This window comes from Lepeophtheirus salmonis, chromosome 4 (assembly GCF_016086655.4).
Source record: "Lepeophtheirus salmonis chromosome 4, UVic_Lsal_1.4, whole genome shotgun sequence".
Taxonomy (NCBI): domain Eukaryota; kingdom Metazoa; phylum Arthropoda; class Copepoda; order Siphonostomatoida; family Caligidae; genus Lepeophtheirus; species Lepeophtheirus salmonis.
In genome coordinates, this window is record NC_052134.2 from 7,436,161 (window position 1) to 7,456,967 (window position 20,807).

At 30.4% G+C, this 20,807-nt stretch overlaps 1 protein-coding gene across 4 annotated transcripts in view; it reads right to left on the minus strand.

The window, feature by feature from the left end:
* The window catches only part of LOC121116508 (limbic system-associated membrane protein), a 46,691-nt gene extending 26,214 nt beyond the window's left edge, over positions 1-20,477 (minus strand). Inside the window, exons 1-2 of one of the 4 annotated variants that reach the window (XM_071887576.1) lie at positions 20,407-20,477; positions 19,899-19,991 (exon numbers count right to left, since the gene is read on the minus strand). In XM_071887576.1, coding sequence (XP_071743677.1) covers positions 19,899-19,965 — 67 coding nt within the window. In that variant the 5' untranslated portion in view covers positions 19,966-19,991; positions 20,407-20,477. Of the gene's footprint in view, positions 1-19,898; positions 20,081-20,286 lie in introns of those variants that run through there. The other 3 variants (XM_040710762.2, XM_040710763.2, XM_071887577.1) reach the window with 3 other exon arrangements.
* Between the last annotated feature and the right edge of the window lie 330 nt (positions 20,478-20,807).

The window sequence follows — 20,807 nt, forward strand, 5'->3', positions numbered from 1 at the left end:
TAAGTGAAAAGACACATGCCCTACTTTGGCAAAATGTATTTTTTTAAAGAAGACAAATTTGACCAATTACATTTTTTGGAAAAAATAAAATGATAACATTGATTATTGTTAAATTTAAATTGTGACAATTTTTTTTTTTTTTTTTTAGACAATATACATTATTGCAGGACAAAAAATGTTTCTTTTGGGACAAACTTTACATAATTAGGGAGTCAAGCATCCTTCCATACCAGTTAAGGGTCTGTTCGGTATACTGATGCGTTTTAAATGGATATATTATATAAGTTATCAAACTGTTGTACGCACACTCCCCTATCAAGTATGGTGTTTACTTTTAAAATATCAACAAGCTTACATTTTATTAAAAAAGGTAATTAAAATTTTTGCATTACTGAATTAGAGGATATAAACTTAATCCCTTGCATCCTAGCTATTTTTTTGATCTATTGTAGTTTTTATCTCAAGAAAACTTTTTCCTCGGGGGATTTTGTACAAAGAGAAATTTTAAATATATATTTACAGCAAGGAAGCTTTGATTTCAAATTGGACATATTACGTTCATAGGTAGGTACTCCGTAATTTTGTAAGCACATACATGATGATCAAATTAACATGAACAACTTTGATCTCTCTCACGATTTCATGTTGTTGCTATTGTTAAGGTCAACAAATGCGTTATGGAAGTTTGTGGCTCAAACAAATAATATAGGGAATGAACAAACTAAAAAAAGTGTATTATCTGCAAGGTGGTGTGTCCTCTGTAACTTGGGGACATCATATACATTTTTTTACAGGCCCCCCTATATGAGTAACATACTTATATTTTTAATTAAATAATATCGTCATTCAGTAAGTTGGTTTATTTTGAAACGAATATGAGTAAACCAGGCTCATGGCTAATTGTAGTACATGAGTTTAAAGTGTGCCGCACATGTTTGTACAAAGTCCCTAATTAGAGTACGAACATTCATGTATATTATGATTACTTTCTAGGAAATTCAGATAGAGGCTCTTTTGTCGAAACTTACTATTCTATTTGACTAAATTGAGTAAAACCTCTGTTTTTTTGCAAAAAAATCTTGGTAAAGTTATTTAAAAATTAATATCGATTCAATTTAGAGCCATCTAGCGAATAAAAAATAACTGATGTATGAAAAGAAGTCACCGAGTGGACTGTATATAGTTCTTCCTGTTGTATATCTTACACCAATACAGTATGAAGAAAAGAAAAAAAGGGAGTATAATAATCTTGGAGTACTGTATAAGATATATTAAATATCGCAGACGTTTAGTTGAACTCTATATTATTAAATCAAAGTGTGTTTGTTTGTCAACGCCTAATACCTCCGGACAATGTCGGTTACTACAGGTAGTCCATCGATAAGGTCATCCACAAAATGTGCTTGTCGTTTCAGCAATGCAATTTGAGACTCCTTGATCCTGTAGGATATAAAAGTTAAACTATGTGTTCACAAAAGGATAATTTCATAGAATAGTCTTAGGAATCTGGTCTAACTCCATACAAATATACATATGTAATAAATATTCTTTGTCAACTTTTCCGGTTGACATTTCGGGTTTTACTAATGTATCCATCAAATATAAGGATATATTGTTAATGGTATTTTGTAATGGTTTGAAACAGCATATGAGCTCTTGCTACGTAGTGTTGCTTAAAACATGTCCTGCCGGTATGTAAAACTGAAAAAAAAAACACCTGAAGAATACTGAGTGCCCATTCTCTTTTAAATTATGTAACCCGATCCGGATCGAAAAAAAATAGTTATTGATGAACAAGCTCATTTTTTGAGGAATTATTATATAATTTAACTAGAATGTGCAACTCGATAGAGGGCGCAACCTTCCTCCTAAACACAATTGAGTGATGTATCTCAATTTGTTCCAAAGTTATGATCGAATATATCTTTTTATATTATCTTGACTTTAACCTTTGACTTTGACCTCTCTAAATAAGAGGTGGTAATGAAACCTATATTACGAAATGGTCAAATACGGGATTTCCTGTAGGTGTAAACCCCCAAGAAATCCTGGGATCCAGAACAATAAACTCTAGTACCTACTAACTTTGTAAGTGCATATAGATTTAAAGGAAATATTTTGACAATTTTTGTAAGTAGGATCTACAACTTTAGAATAACTACATAATGATATACGTATACATTTATAAACTTTTTTTTAGGAAAGGGGGTTGGAGACATTTCGAAGGAGCGGATCTCTACATAAATATCATTATCAAGTACGTAGGCTCATTTCAACATACATATACATATAAAAACAAAACTTGCGTAATAGAATGGAATGTTTTTGTTTCGTTTCTTTAAGGTCTGGACTTCTTCTTGAATGAACGACGACTCTTCAACAAAATGAAGGAAGGATTTAAACAAATAACATAGTTAAGCCTTAACTATCATACTTAGTAACAGCCCTTCCTTATGAAGAGTATGCATACCTACATATTTCTACGAATGGATGTAACACATATGTACATTAATCCTGTTACCTGAGCCTTGTAATATGACTCTATCTAACAATTAAAATATGTATGTAACTATAGGAACGTCCGGAGGATTATATTTGTTTGGATTTTGGACTATTTTCTAAAAAAAATCCTAGAATTAAATTTTTTTAAGAAAAAAATTTCAAAAACTAACTTTCCAGGGGGGCTAGAATTTTGGACTTTTTTCACAAAAATCCAAAATTAAAGTTTTTTTTGGAAAAATTTTAAATTTAAAAAAGGAATTTTCTATTTTTACTAGAAAATTTGATTTTTTTTTTCAAAACATTTAATGTTTGTAGTTTAATTTAATTTTTCAAATGTTAATCCAAAAAATTTAATTTTCTTCGAAACGCCTTGAATTTTTAAAAGTTTTTCTAAACAATTTTATATTAGAACTTTTTTTTCAAAAAATATAATTTTTCGTAAACAGTTCTTTTTTTTTTTGTAATTTTGTAAATAGCTTTTTCAAAAAATTTAAGTTTTGAGTATTTTATTCCAAAAAATCTAATTTTTCTGATAATACTTATAGATTTTTGAAATTTTTTTCCAAAAATTTTAGTTATTGAAATTTATTTTATGAACAGTTGTAAATTTTAGCATAAAATTTTTCCAAAAAATTAAATGGTTTGAGAATAGCTATAAATTTTTAAAAAATTTCTCGGAAAATTTGAGTTTTTGAAAATTTTTTATGAACAGCTGTGAATTTTTGCATTAAATTTTTCCAAAAAATTAAATGGTTTGAGAAAAGCTATAAATTTTTAAACTTTTATTTAAAAAAATATATAATTTTTTGAGAATAGCTATAAAATTTTATTTAAAAAAATATATAATTTTTTGAGAATAGGTGTGGATTTTGAGTTTTTATTTTTCAAAATATTAATTTTTTAGGGTAAAGAGATGGAATATCAATACAGATATAATATCTATATTCCTAACAAGAATGCATGTCAATTATTAAATAAACGATAATGATGACATTTAAAGCCAAAAATAGATGCTGATATTTGCATAAATACACCATCCTTTATAGTATATAGGGACTAAGATTCCACATTGCCTGTGCTATTGTTGTTGTGCAGGATACTGGAAATATCGGGATCCCGTTAGTCAATAATAAAAACTGTGAAATTTAAGTATTCCTTATTATACTTTAGGAAGAAATAATGATTTAAAAGATTGTCTTAAATAAACATGTATATTCTCAATTATCATGCCTTCCTTTTTATTCTTGTCACTAATAGTGCGCAGGTTGTTATTTTAGACACTACGGGTTCCGCTTATTTAAATTCCGTAGCCCGATCACGCCTGCAACAAAAATATAATTAAATAGGAAGTGATGAACAAGATAATTTTTGGTAGACTATACTCTCGTGCAACCGTCTACAGGGCCATGAACATCTACAACAAAATAGTAGCTTATGCCAAACGTACTATAAGAGCAGGGCATCCCCAATCTCTTCGTCCTGAAAGGTACATGCAAAATGTCAAGGCCAAAGTGGAGAAGACCCCAAGAACTTTGTTCGACAACTCTCCCGTCACCTCAATCTGACCAAGAGCACCATGGCAAATGTGGTAAACAATAACTTAGGAATGAAAAGTACAGGAGTTGTTCCTGTACAAATACTCATTGAGGCCCAGCATGGGAAGAGGTTTGAAAGATGGGAAAATATTTTATATTTCCTCAAGTCAAATCAGACAGTATATCTATAATAAGAACTTACTGGTGTACAAGTACTTTTACAGGAAGAAAGCCAATGGAAGAACAAATGAGATACAAGAGGTTCTGATCAAACGGCATTTGGCCGCCGTCAAACCTGAACCCGATCCCCTCGGACTATTTTGTGCAGACACATGTGTTACCAACAACCAAATCTGGAGTCTCTAAAAACAGCTATTACCCTCCACAGGAAGAAAATGTCTGCTGACAACCTGTAGTCCGCCTGCAAGTCCTTCCGTCACTGTGTTGAGACCTGTTTCACTGAGAATTGTCGAAGCTTTGAAAAATAAAAATATCAGACAACTGTCTTGCTTTTTTTTTTCTATGCACTGTAGCATATCTTAATATCTGGATAAATTTCTAATAAAAAGTGTACTTGATGTTTGTGGGCACCCATTTAAGTATAATTTAATGATTAAGCATATATTTTCTTTCAGTTTAACACTCTGAATTTGCGGGAAAACGGAATCCTGAGATGTAAAGCCTAGTGGAGTTATAATCCCTACGCCTTTCTACCTATCTAAATGTCAAAAGATAATTCATCTTTATTAAAATTGATGATTAATTGATGAATAACTTCGATTTTTTTACAAAAAGAAAAAGAACTTACTTTTGCCTCCTAGTTCTGTTCCACATATCTTTGTTGTTTCCAAATAAAAAATATATTTAAACTTTAGTTTTTTAGCATTTCTAAGAATAATACAACAAGCTCCGTACTTTATTTTTACTTTCCTTATTGGTATTTTAAGTTTTCTCTTTTTATCTAATTCAAACTTTTTTTTCTTTAGAAAATGTTTAGTTTTTGTTGAATAGAAATAAGGACAAGAAGAGCAAAGCCTTGGTTAATGGGAGTAGAGTAAAGTTTTTAAACAATATACAAAAAATAAACGTCATACACTAGATTAATTCTCATTCCAAATCTATTTTTGAGCTACCTGTTATGGGGAAACGTAATTTCTAAGGTACAACATCTTTTACGTCACAATTTAATTTATTGTTTTTCAAACTATAATGATACGTAATAAGTCTACATAGGTAGAAAAGAACACAAAATTCCTCTTAGCAAACAAAACATCATGTATAAATGGGGGTTATGTAATAACCAATAGAATCTGTTGCAGAACGTGTTATTTCACGTCTGATTTAATCAAGCCTCAAATTTAAAAAGAAATAAAAAACACCAAATAAATATTAAATATATGATTACTACTTATTCATAAAAGATGAAGGAGAGTGTGCTTGAGAGGGCGGTTAGTAATAATATATAGGTATATCCAACATATGGCTATAATACAATATACGAATAACATACATCCGCTCATCAATGAATCAAGGACCTCTTGAAAGGTGTGTCTTTCATCTCGTATTGTATCTTTATAATTTGTTTAAATACCAAAAATCCTCTGCCTCAAGGTATTTTGCAATTGTTTACTTGCAAAATATATAATTTTTGGTTTGTTTACTGAACTGATTCTATCACTTCCTTGAAGACATTGTATAGTGACTCCGCACGTTTCAACACCCTTATGAATTACGGAGAATAATTATACTCCATAATTACACATTATTACTTTATTCAATAAGGCATTTTATGAAAGGAACCAAAATAAAATGTGCAATATAATTGAATTGAGTTGTAACAGTCCATAATATGATACTTAAAATAGATACCGTTCCTCTAATTGGTCTTTGATAAGCGTTCCATATTACAAAATCCCTTCTCAAAGACGTTGCTTCCCATTAATATCACAATAATTACATAAGTTTATGAAGAATTAGGACACTTTATTTGGGATCCTTACAGGGTATTTGATTTAGAATAAATCCTGAATTGAGTTGAGTTGTTCGCATAATTATACATTTAGTAAGTGGATTGATTATTTAATTAATGGCGAGTAATGTTTAACTGTAAATCTCTTTTAGCATGGAATCATATTGAAATATATTGGTTGTCCAAGAGGATTTTTATTCAGTTTACAATTTGAACTAGTTTATAAGGTGGTTTGACTTTAGGTTCAAGACCTTTGAAACCAGTTTGATTCTCCTATTACTTTAGATTAGGGGTTCTCAAAAGTTATTGTGCTAGGCAAAATGAGATGAAGAGATCATCTTCCAGGACCCACTAATGAAAAAGGGGCTTTAATTGTAATTGTACAATAAATAATTGAAACATTATATAAGTCATAAACGTTTGAATATTTTTATTTAGATATAATCTAATTCTAATGACTGTAATTTGTTCGTAAATTCTGAGCTACCTTTATTATTTGATCAAAGTGCCCATGATTAATGTTCTGTTAGTCCGTATTTATTGAGTCACGTCCATTCTTAGGGGTATTCTTATCAGTCCTTGTTCTACTGAAGTAGATTGGTCCTTCGGACTGATAGTTCTAGAACTGATTTAAAAAAAGAGAAATATACTCATCAAGGACTGAACTGTATAAGTTTTAGGACTGATATGCTGGACTGAAGTGGACTGGACCATAAAGAGACTAGACTAGACGGAACTCATGTCTTCAATCTTAAATAAAGATGACACAACGCTACTCATGAGTGAGTTTAGAAGAGTATTTAACCGAATTTATATAAGAGAAAACAGATCCTTACGCAATAGTAAAAATTTGATCAAACCAGGGAACACTGAAATATGCCGTTGGATCAATTTTACTTCTGAATAATTTTGCATTGAGGTAATGTTGGTTAATGTAATGGCCTGTGATTAAAAAAAGTAGGACATTACTTAGGCTACCTAGGCTATGTGGTTTTTGGCATGCCCCTCATTTTCAGTAGGTATCAACCTTCAAAAGACAGCTGTAAAAATTACATGAGAATCTGTTTTTTAGTTTAGTTTAGTTCGAGGATAGTTTTTTGTTATTTCTAAAACTATGTACAAAAAACAATATTGTGTTTTATTTTTATACAAAATCTTGATGGGAAAAAATACTGTACAAGCTATGCAATGACTTGAAAAGTGTTATAGAGATACTGCTTTATTAAATGAATAAAAAATATATAATAATAAAATGATTTTTAAAAAAGCCAAACGTGAGCAAAAAAAATAACGTTTTTTCTTTATTCATCACTGAACTTTTCAGCCCATATGTTAGTTGTCCCAAACCCTTATATAGAGGGCAAATGGAGATATTTATTATTTCTATACACATTGAAAACCCTTGATGCTGGAGATGGATTGATGATGACGTCACTGGCTGATATTGATAAAGACGACATTTAGCAAAGACTGTTCTATGAAAATACTTTTAGTTCCGACTCAGAAGTGTTCTTCAGATATAGGACAGGAAATCAAAATTTTGGGCTCACTACATCCATACTAATAGTTAAAAGCCCTGAGTTGATGAAGAAAAATAACAAACAAAGCCATATGTATTATTTTAAAATAATTAAATTTGAACAAAAAAGCATAACAAATACTTATTCCTTTTTATAAAGTTTATTCATATTTATTTAAATATTGAGTTTTTTTTTGTTTTTTTAGTTTGGTAGTTCCCTTCAATATTAAAATCAATAGTTGTTTGATTGGAGGGATAAGGTGTGCCCAAATGTATTTTGCATATATATAAATATTTTATTTGCACAAGTTAAAGGCCTACTCTAGGAATTGTATAAGCATAATTGTAAAACGAGAGCAATTTTTTTTCTAATTTTTTGCTAATCTGAGTAGTATTTTTAATTTTCCAAAGATGTTATCCTTATTATTTATTTCTTTAAGAACGAACTATAGAGAAATAAATAAATGGAGGCGACAAGATATTTTTTTCTTTATCTTTATTCATATCACACTTGTAGATTTATACCTACATTACATAAAATAATATAATATGAATGTTTAGGAGGAATTGCGTTATTTTAGGATTTTAGCTTAGAATTAGACCTCACAATAAAATGACACGATAAACCATCTCGTACATAAAAATCAATCCATTTGTCTCCCTCCATGAAAGCGTTCATACCTCCAAAGAATTGTGTTTAGACTAGTCATATAGCAAGTTGAATCTAACAATTTGTATGGAACAATGTCAAAAGGCTGATCCCGGGAACCACCAGCCATTCTAAATATTTCCAAAGGAAAAACAGCATAGCTGTAAAGGACAAAAGTTTTCTCTAAAAATTGGTCCTCCATATTGCAATTTATTGTCAATAACAGCTTTGGCACTCAAAAGAGTGAAATGCACCGCTAGATTTTCAGAGCTCTTTCGTCTTTTCTTTGTTGTTAAGCCGAACAAAATTGTTTCATTTAAAGTATTAACGTCTTCCCCTTTTACATTAAGAAGAACAAACTCAAATAAAAAAAGGAAACCAACGGGGACTTGACAAAAATATACAAAATATTGTTAAAAAACTTTCCACAATCTTTACAGTGACATATTGTATTGAATTTTGGCATGGTGTGGCAGAAGAGAGGTCAGCTGTCATAAAAATATGAGTCGCAGGGACCTCCTTGGATTACAGAGCAAATTTGGACTATTCAAAATTAACTCTACTCATTGTTTTGTTTTTACATAGCCTGAGTTGATGGAATTGATTAAATGATTGGCCAAAACTATCTCCCAAAAGGGGACAAATTCATCTAACTATTGGGATGATTAACTCGTTAATCCTTTGCCGTCTTTTCTTTTCCAACTCTTCCTTTTTCTCCGTATCCGCCCTTGCTTTCAAGTAATTGGATGTAACCGTAGCTGTGATATCCTATCAATTTCTCGAATATCTAATTCACAGTGAGTTCATATGGTGTTTAACCTTAACCAAAGGATCTTGTGGAGTATCTCCAAGACCCACCACTTTAACTCGTTCCCTCTATGTATATATTGATATATCTATGGAAAGAACAGTTAAGTATAAAGTGTAACCAGATGTGTGAGTATTTCTAAATAACGAGGAGTAACACTAAGGAGCTGTTGGGAGTTATGAGAGTAAGTCCTCGTTTTTTCTGAGAGTAGAATTGAGGATGGACATCGGAGTAGTTCCATCATATATGTCCTTGATAGATATGGATTAGGATTAGAGTTCATTTTCTTCCTATCATAGTTGTTGGTAGATAATTTAATGAAACTTTATTACTGCGAAACTGTTTTTCCCCCAAGCATTTTTCAAATTGTCAGGGCTACTCAAATAATATTGGATTGTTTGTTTTTTTACATATCTAAAGTGCTTAAATTTAGAACTCTATACATACATGACCTTTCACAAATTTTAAAGATATTATTTTCTGCGATAATTGATCAGACAAAATTTTATTTAGAAAAAAGTAAAAATAGAAGTTCTACACTATATTTTGGAGTTTATTTTTAAAAAAATACAAACTGCCGCTGTTTGTCAGTACATCCAAAAAAACAAAAGTGGAAAGAGTGTCATTCTGTACGGATGCATTTGACAAATTCTCCACCCACCCTTCTTTAATGACATTGCCGAGAGGTACCAAAAGCTAAAAAGAATTCACCTTCACCTTTGGCTCTAAATAAGCCTGTACAAAATAATCTAAGATGGGTTTGAAGAAAGGGATGTCAATTTTTCCCAAAATGGATTTTTTTTTCAGCCATTCAGTATAGATTGGAACTCCAATTTGCTGGATTTATCTGAGGAATGTTTCTTATACCAAGGATCAACAACAACCTCAAAATTATTAAGAAGTAGTTCTGCTTTATACGAAGTTCTTAAGGTAGAAAACCGAATGGAAGTTTATTACCGGACATTGAAACTCATGCCATGACTATAAAATATCGGCTGTTGACTTAACATGGGATCAATTTTTTGCCCATATGGATTTATTGGAAAGATTTAGCCTAAATTCGATCATTTTGATTTGTTGTGATCCATACCCCCATTTTTACTCGTCACTAAATACAATGCAGAGTTTTGCGTATAAGTTTTCTACAATTTCTTCAACATCTTCATTCTTTTGGTTCATAAGTCCTCTGTGAGTTTTTGACCGTAACTTAAAATTTTCATCTTCAAGTCATTTCAGGCCAACCTATGTATTGATGGCTGCAATATTCCGATTTCAGACGCAATTTGAGGCGCCTTAAAGGATCCGATAAATCTTTAATCGGACATTTTCGATGTTCCTCTGGGTCCTTCCTGACCTTGAACGACTAGTTCTTGGATGTTTATCATAGCTACCAGTCTTACAAAGCGTATAGTCACTAGTACTAAGCCTTTTTCAGTCACCTAGGCTCCGATGCACTTGACACTGTCGTCTTCCTCCATTGTAAGGAGATTCAACCGCCTTACTTATTGGATGCATGATGACTGAATGTGTGATTTTTTGGTTCACCCTTTATTATATCTTTTTGAGGGTTGATCATGGATGGAGGTAAAAAATTTCCCACCAATTATGGAACTTTTAAAAACTTAAGCATAGTTTATATATATATATATAATATAAGTATATTATATAAGTAATGGATTTTGCGAAAAAAAATCATTAAAATATTAATATTAATAATTTGTTAAAAATATACAAATAATAATTTTAATTAAAAAGGAGTTTGGCCAAAGAATGAAAAGAAAAAAAGAAAGAAGGTTTATCTCTAATGAAGAAAAGTATATATTTTTTTATTTCCTGCCAAGAAAAATATAGAAACGAAATAAATAAATAATCTTTTCTCCCAATTTTTTCATATACCTATATTTTTTTGAAAATTTATTTATTTTCTCTCTTTACTAATGTAATTTATGGTCATCATTGATAATCAATGAAGAGTAATTGTATAAGTATTTTACTCTATAGAGTTAATACAAAAAGAGTAATTGCTCTGACGTCAGACTTGAGTTACAACATATTATAGTTCAACACCATCCTTTTATTTCGGACAAGAGGAAGAGAAGGTTGACTCTAATATTGTGCTTAGTTACCCCTTTAGAACACCAGGGAGAGGGGTGAATCAAACATGGAGGGAATATGAAATTAATGTGTGTAATTAAGGATTTTGAAAAAGTTAAAAATAAATAAAAATGAAAGGGACTATTTAAGGTCCTTTCTTTTTCAGGGTATTCTCATGGCATCTGTTTAATAAGGAGTTTATCATAGAGTGAATCAAAAGAGGACAATTAGACTAATGAAACTTTATAAAATAGGTAAAGTAGAAAATTGGGTAAATATTGACAAATGGGGTATTATACAATGTACACACAAAATATGTACATTTTAAAAATCCACGTTTTCAAATCAATAATAGCTACTATAATAAAGGCTCAGTAAGACCCCAGATTGTGAAGAGTCTCAGCTATGAGGAATTATAACGAAGTAATACAATATGGAAAATGATAGGAATTATGCTCAAAGCAGGGAAGGGATTTTGAGTAATTTTCTTTTTTTTTGGAGTCGGGCAATTTGTAGCGACTTCCACTCAAAAATCATTATGATTTATGTAAATAAAACTTATTAAGGCTTACATTGAGCCGTGATTTATAAATTTATTTCACAAATTTCAAACTAAAATCTAAATATTATGCTGTCCAGAGCATAGCCACTAGCCATGAATAGTCAATGTCATGAGTGTAAACTGTAAAATTGCAGTATTTGTCATCGGTTACGAGTGCATAAATTATGTTGAGTAACTTATGAATGTATTAGCAATAGACTTTGATCCATTTCATTTATTGTTCATCTTGTTAAATACCTTATATTCCAAATATTTTTGTATACCTCCCACAATTATTTACTACAATTATCTAATCACTACCTATAAATTAAATCTATATTTATAGTCTCTAGACTCAAATGACACAATAGTTCTTAACTAGGCTCTAAAATGTATTGTTATAAAATGGTGTGTTGGAGTCGAATTTAAGTACGGACTATCCAGTCCTGGTTTTAAGTCACAGATTGGTAGTGTTGTGTCCTTCCATATTTGGGACTTCCAACTCAGTCTGGGTTTGATCCAGTTAAGTCGTGCATATCATTTCTAAAAACTTATTAAATTATGTCCTTTATTACGTCACTCAATTTGATCTTTTCTTTGTTTAATCTGATCTAGTACTGACTGTCCTAGAGACCAGGAGGGTCTGCAGGATTATAGATATATATATATATTTATTTGAATATTGGAATTTTTTTGAAAAAAAATCTACAAAACTTCAAAATCCATAGCTAATCACAAAAAATTTCAAATATTATCTGTCAAAAAAAGAGAAGATTTTAACCTAAATACCAATTGGACCGGCCCTAAGATAGGACTGAACTGGACCGAATAAATAAGGACCGGCATATCACTATTGATTGAGTAGTCCATTACTTCAGTACATTCTAAAAGGCCAACCATTCTCCATTTTAGAAAAATCTGCTGTGTCATTCTATTTTTCGTAGAGATCCAAATGTTTCCCTCTTTTAATTTATTTTCACAAAATGAAACACGCTTTTTGGGGTTCTATGACACTTTGCCGAATGGCCAACTTGCCAAACGGCCACTTTGCCGAATGAACATTCTCCCGAAAAAAATAATAAATATATTTGATGATGATTCATACTGAAGTACGATGTAGTTATTTATGAACTACTTCAACGACCAAACACATCTTAATAATGATTATAAGATTGATTCATTCCCATTGCCGATTGAATCTCAGTCATTGATTGATTTATTGACTCTTCTTCAAACTTTTTTCTTTCTAATTTATTTGTTTAATTAATTATTGGAGAGTTGAAATGATTTTTGTTCTAATAGAAGTTTAAGCATACCGTTAAAGTATGTTTATAAAGAAATGAATCGACTATTCATCAATCAACACTTCATCATTGGAATAAGTGGTAAATAAATAAACATTTGACCTTGTAAAGTGGGTTTAATATGTATGGGGATCATAATTATATGGTATTATAGCGTGAATCATCATAAAATATATTTTTTGTTTTTTAAACAAAGTGTCAATTGAGTAAAAAGTTCATTCGGCAAAGTGTTCGGCAAAGTGGAACGCTTTTTCCGAATGTGTTCAGTTACATATTCTGAAATCATTTATTAGTAGACTTAGGATTTGTGAGCGATCGCTCAATCGGTCAAAAAATAGCTCAGTTTGACCTTTTCGGATGAAATCCCTCATTTGAACGTTTTTGTTTGCTCATTTTTCTCGTCAGGTATGAAATAAATAGAGAAAATGATATTCTATGAAAATTACACAACAGCTTTTGAAGGAAAAATCCATCAGCAACACCCCCCCCCCCACCTTCATTAGGAGGGAAAACAATAGAAAAAAACACTATGAATATGATGCAGTTAGTTTTATGACTTAATGATGGGATATGTGAGGGAACCGGATTTCGACGACAGCCAATGAGAGGAAGGGAAAATGTATAACAAAGGATAAATACTAACTCTGATTGGATGTTGTGCAATTTGAATTGAATCTGATATGAGTAACGGATCAAGCTCCCATATACTACACAATCTATCTCGAAGAGATAAAGACAATTGAATGTGCATTCAAAATTATCAGTAAGTTCTTGAATATCCAGGCTTTGGAAGCCATTTGTCTTTCAACAAAAAATTGAACAATTAAAAATACTAAAACAAAGGGAGTATTGTTTATGACTTTCCGAATATACTTTCAGAAACTGAAAAAAAGAGTAAAACAATTTCAGGAAAGTAATGGGGAATACTTTATAGAAAAATAACTTCCTTCATTCACAGAAATCCTCCATTTATGCATAAGGTTGGACGTATAATCAGCGGGGGTGATGATGAGATGCCTCTTTTTAACAAGACTCCATAACATATGTACGCCCTCAAATTTGCTCCAACAAAGAATGTGGACGTTAAACAGTCTTTAGCTATACCAATACGGATCGAATGTAAAAATTAAGGGAAGAAAATATTTCTTAGTTCTTGATTTGTCGATATAATCTAACAAAATGTATCAATAAGTTATCGAAAATATAAAACAACACTAATTATTAATTATCAAAATAAAACTGTATTTTTCTTTAAATACAAATTGCTTAATTTTGATATTTTGGAGGTTTTTTCATTATTTTAAGCTTGAGGGGAATAGAGGAAATTAAAATTAATATAATTAAGGGGATAATTTGTTTCATCTTGTCATTTAAAAATAAAGATTATAATCCTAAAACCAAAGCTATAGATTATGCATCATTAAATTTTAAGGGTTATTGAGCAAGGCATATAAGTATAGGAGTAAGCGTAGTTGAAGTGGGTAGTCACACAATTTTAATTTTGGAAGTAGCAAGATACGGAGCGTTCGAAATGAAGATTCCAAAGGTGATTGAGGGTCTTTGGAACTGGGCCTCTTTTACTATTAGACATAGTACATCTAACTCAAGGTGAGATTTTTTGACATTGCGAAGGATACTAAAACTTTTTAGAAAGTGGTCGATGTTCGTCAAAATACGAGTTTTCTTTCATTATTACATATTTTAATGGTTTGCTCGTTAATTATTTATTTATTTTTCCTGTATTTATTGGAATTTGTATGTTTTTTTTTTGGTTGATTTGTATTCAGTTAATATTTTATCCATATTTTTTTTAGTGAGATGCTAATATTTTAACATCGATTTATAAATATGTATGCTTCTCAAACTTTAATCTGCTGAGGAACTTGAAATCCCACCCTGGAACGATGGTAAAAAGCCTAGAGGTATCACTGATTGGTGGCACAGTGATACCCCTACATATTTTGAGCATTTTGCCAAAGTTTCATTAGCATAAAAGTTGGACATTTTTTTTAAATTTTTGATCAAGTACTTTCCATTGAATTTCAGATATTTTTTTTTTAAATCAAAATTGAGATAAGACATTAAAATGTTCTACTTTTGACTTCATTTTTTGAATTCTCACACTTCAAAATGGTCAAGGACCAAATTTTAAGGGGTAAACTCTTTTGGATAAAAAGATATACAAGAAAAAGTTGCGTCTGGAAATAATTCATTGAAGCGATGCTGAAAATTTTGATCAAAAATGGGACTGGGAGTCGTTCCTATATATCAGAAACTACTCAGCGTTATATGTTGAAATTTGGCACACTTTATTTATTATAATTAAAAAAAGCTTATGTGCCAAAAATCATCCAAATCGAATAAGATACCTGTTCTGGGTTGATTTGACATGGAATAACCCGAAGGAGTTTCAAACTATAATGTTTAATTATATTTCCTCAAATGCAACTTCACAAGAAAGTTTTAGATACTTCGTAACTATATAAACTATATTTTGATATATAAATAAAGTAATTTTTTTAAATGAACCGATTACCTTAACTGGTTCATTTCGTTTAGGTTTTCGTGGTAGTAATAACTACCACATATATCATTCAATAGGACATGAACGTTGTTTACTTATATTAGTGTGTAAACAAAGCCACATAGAGTGGTTCCATCTTGCGGCAAACAATACAACTTCCTGAATGATAATATTATTGAATATAAAATAATATGCTACTTGCATGGAGGATGCTGATAAAATTGTTTTCAACATGCAATATGTTTTTAAAACTACAAGCCATAAACTCTTGTTAGAGACTATTTGCTGTCGTTAACTGAATTATGTATTCAAAATTATTTTAAATAGTTAAAGTCCTGTTAAAAAAAAAAAATAACTTACAAAATTTTGTGAAAAATTTATTTGTCTTTCCTAAAAAGAAAAAATGAATTATCAAAATGTCTCCAGTGTCACTTTTTTTAAATTATGTTTGTCAAATTTGGCATTTATAATAAAAACAAACATATTCTGTCAAAATTGTAAAAGATTTGTCAAAAAGCCCCTAAAAAAAAAATCCTAACCTCGGATATATTAGAATATAATCAAAAAACACTTTTCTGACACCTTGGGTTTTGATTTTTAACCCTATGATTTACGTTAAATATGTATTTATAACCTAAGGTATAGGCAGAAAAAGTGATAAGCTTCACATGGATGGTGTTAATGTGTTGTTGTTTTTTAAATTCCCCTCATTTTTAGTTAGTATCAATCTCCAAAAGACAGCTGTCAAAATTGCATGATAATCTGTTCTTTAGTTTGTGAGTTATTGTTTTAAGTGTGGTTCTACTTTTGTTATTTCCAAAACAATGGATCAAAATCAATTTCGTGTTAGAAATATACTCTGCTTATGATGGTAAAAAGAACGTTTAACCTTACCCTTAAGCAATGGCTTGAAAAAAGTTATGGGGACTACACTTTATAAGATAACTAAATAGATATAATAATAATATTTTTTTTAAAACCAAAATGAATAAAGAAAAAATGTTTTCTTTGTCAAACCCTAGACTTTTCAATCCAGGTGTTATGTCAGTAAGATTGTTTTGTAAAATTTGTAGCCCTTCATTTTTCTTTTTTTAAAGTCGTTTTAAAAATATTAAGAAATATATTTTTAAAAAAAAGAGTCAACAAACGAAATATTGGACATATATTATAAAAAATGGCTAAAGAAGGCTTGGTTTTTCTAATAAAAAAGATCATTCTTTAAATATTAAAAAGGAACATTTACCCTTCTTTTTCAACCAAAAACAAGGTCATTTGTCAGGGCCCAGCCTTTTATTAGTAAAAATATTTTAAAAAAGGAGTTAAGGAAAAGAGCCCCGCACATTCATCTGTTCCCTAGGCCCCACTCACATTCTAACCCACCTTTATCTCCGTATCAATTAAATATTTATAAATTAAACAATTTATTAAAGTTTTATACTAATAATCAAATGTCAATCATAGACATTTTACGGATAATTTCCTTGAAATGTCTTTATCATGACGTATGTTTTTTAACATGACTACAATTACTAATCGTTTATTTTATTAATATTAATTATTATTATTTCTTATTATGTATTGACTGAATATTTTAGAAAAACATATTTCTGTAAAAAGACTGTAGTTATATGCTTTTGATTAAAAAGTGATTGATATAATAAGAAAAGAAAATATCTTTTAAAAAAATTGAAATCTGTCAAAATGTTTTCCCTATGTACCAATTTATATATTGTTACCAGTCAATTCCATGGAACCATATTAGATAGAAGCTCTTTGGCATAATACATGATATGAGGGTATTCCGAAAAGTTTCCGACCTAACAAATTTTAACACTATAAGCCTATTTGAATCTATTCAAAGGTTACCTTTTTAAAAACAAATATTTAATAACAGATCGATGCTCGATTTTGTCCATACTCACAAAAAACTTTCATCAATTCACTCAAACAAAAAAGTGTTGTAAACTTCAAACAACATACTAACATTATATGCATGAAAAAGTTTGTGTAGATGGGAAGTGCATTGGAAGTTCTTGCAATGCGAAAAAAGTTATGGAAAATAATGTCGTCGAAAAACATAAGTCTTAATAACTTGTTCATTTTTGGAAATATTGGAAAAATTTTTTTTAATAAAATGTTAAATTAAAAATACTATGTTGAGTTTTTAAAGTTTTTATTTTAAGTTCAACATCCATAGTTTTGGGCATTTCTTCTTAACATTTGAAAATTGACGTTCCATGCAAAAAAAAAATGAAAAAATTTAAAAATGATTCAGAAATTGATCGATATTTCTCTTAAAATCAATTTTTATGGGACAAATTTATATACAAACGAATTTCCAGACAAATGTTGTACAAACTTTATTTCATCTCCGAATCCAATACTCAATTGAAAATTCCTTTTTTAGCACCTAAATAAAAGGAAATTCCAATTTTCATCGATTTCTTTTTTAAACCATTTAAAGTTGATGTTTGTAAAGTTAGGTCTTGAGACGTAAGTCACTTTTTGATTTATAATGCAACCCCTTATCTAGTCTCCTTGAACTCCCAAAAAAAAATTGTAACTCGGGTATTTATGACCCCCCAAAAAAAAAAAAAGCACCTCTGTCTTAGCCTGACCAGGTTCAAAAGAGGCACCTATGAAAAAAGTTTCATCCTTATGGGACCAACAGTGCGGACACCTATAAAGGACACTGACTCACAAACTCTATCATAGATATACAGAGTAGACGGTCTTTAAAAAGTTAAAATGAATGATCTCCCTTTACGACAAACTATTATTTTTATCAGTGCCGTTGCTAGCAAATATATATATATACTTGTATAAGCACTTTGTACAAGTTGTAATTTCACCTTCCTAAAATGCATTATTTAATTACGTTATTGATCGTTCTAATAACCATATTTTAAATCGCTACTATCATTTTATTTAGATCAATTAAGATTATATGGTTATTTTGTACTTATGACTGTGAGCATTTGAACTTTATAATGTGCTACAGATTAATTATGTATAACATTTATGTATATTTATATCCTAATAAAGTAATAATGATATGCATTAGCTGTCGATTTTTAAATATCCAGAGAGAGAGGGTAAGTCCTCAGTGATCATCAAGATCCTGAGAGAGAAGAATCATGTAGAAATTGAGGATTCACAGATCTTTGATCAGTCCTCTGCGATAGCTAAATCTTTAAAACAATACAAGAATCCATTTTGTTCATCTCAATTAGAGTAATCATGATCATGGATTCACATTGGTCAAAGGGTCCCTCAAGCATATGGTCTCCCTTCTGCTTCGTAGTCACAATCTAATCTACTTGTTAAGGAGTCATTATTTTCAATTCAAAGCCAACTGGCTATTTTTCTGAGTACTGTAATGTGAGTCTAGCTATCTGAAATTATCAGTCTTGTATATTTCCAAATTTTTCCATTTAGGACAAGATAACGTGTCTGCCGCAAAAAAAAAAGTAGAAATTGAAAACGAAATATATCCGTTGAAGAGTTTAAGAAAGGGGTCATTTTTGTCATATTTTTGGACTTACAATGCATTTTCTCTAATTCAGACACTGATACAGAAATAATTAAAACATTTTAAGCATCAGGAATCACGGACCAAAAAACTTTATCTCATTACTTTTCTTTTATTTAGATCATTTAAGGAGAAAAATAAGACTAACTCAAAGAAAATAAAAACATTCTGTAGACAGCAAAAGTAGACATTTAGGATTATAAATAGCCTTTTCATGTTTTTCGATGTACAAACAATTCAACACGGGGGGAAGTTGTCAATTGATACAGGACTGTATTCTACATTGTATACAAAATTAAGGTAGGTTTGGATCAATCGGAATATAATTGAGGACTGTGGAAGTGGCGGTTTATCTAAATAATTAATTAATATTTGATCATATCTCCCTATTTCTACGTAACAGAAACGCACGTATGGAATTTTATAACAAAATTTCCCTCCCGAAACGCAATAAAGACATCTTTAAACCTGATCAATATTAGCGAAAAGCTTGTCTCTCAAACCCAATAATACACTTAAGCTTTCGTGACATGACATTCTTACTCAATTTGTATACCTTGAATATATTGTTTACATTTTACACTTTCAATATTTGTGTGTGTTGGCACTATTCGGAATTAATATTGTGTTCATCTTTTACCCAATCCCAAAGTGGACCGTTATAGGCATCCTCGTAATGAATATATTGTGTAAAGGAAACTAAACTTTCTAAATATTTCAAATTTTGACATAAAATTATATCCTCAGATCAACTATTCTCATTACTGTTAACATAATTTGTCAAAATTAAACGTATAAAACTATTAATTTTTTTTTCTTCCCCCTCCCCACACACATTATTTTAATAGGTGAGGATTATGGGGAAACATATTATATAAGATATTAGCAGGCATAAAGAGAGATAGTTAAAAGCTACATTACCCAATGAAGCAGAACATGTGAGAAGAAAGATCCAGGATCCACCGAGTAAAAAGCCCACTCCAATCATTTTCCACCTTGGGCTCCCCCAAAAAACTATAAAGAATAGGGACTCATTGACAGTATATTTTTACTAGTTACAATTCAAGTTAATATATTGGCGTATAAAGTCAGGATGGATTCAATTGAGGGTTTCGTCCAGAGCCTTTCTCCAACGTATAAAATTAATTGTCTAATATATAAAGGACTGAATGTAGAAATCAAAATGTTTCTTACGATACATTATGTACTATGATCTATTTTTTTTTTAAAGAAGAAAGAGAGAAAGGCCAGTCTCAAGCACCACCTCTTACGTTGCTGCTGCTGCTGCTGTTGAATTAGTAATCTTTACCTTAATGAAATAGTAAATGTATCTTTTGTTAAAGATTGTAATGGTGCAAGGATATTATTTATTTGTTTTGTTATATATGAATATATTTTAAGGGGGATGGAAAAACAATATAATCCCTACTTCCAATTTCTTCACTTGCTCAGAATGAAATGACTTCTTTTTATTCTGCTTCCTTTTCTTCTTCTCGAGTAAAAGAAGAACAAGAAGAAGAACTGTTGGGTTTACTGCGAAAAAACCCCAACTATTAAAAAGGAATATTTGTATTAAACCATTCTCCTTCTTTGACTAAAGGATTGTTTCTAAAGAAGGCCATGACGATGATAAAACAAAATAAATCAGTCAAAAGAAAGAAAATCCAGATAAAAACATTCAAATCATTATTTGCATGAATGTTTAATCATTATACTTATGTGATCGTCATCATGGCACAGCAGGGCATGACAGAGAAATATTTGTTTGTTTCTTATACATCTGTACAATTGGTAGTAATACGTTTTTATCCCAGGAGAGTCTCCTTCTAT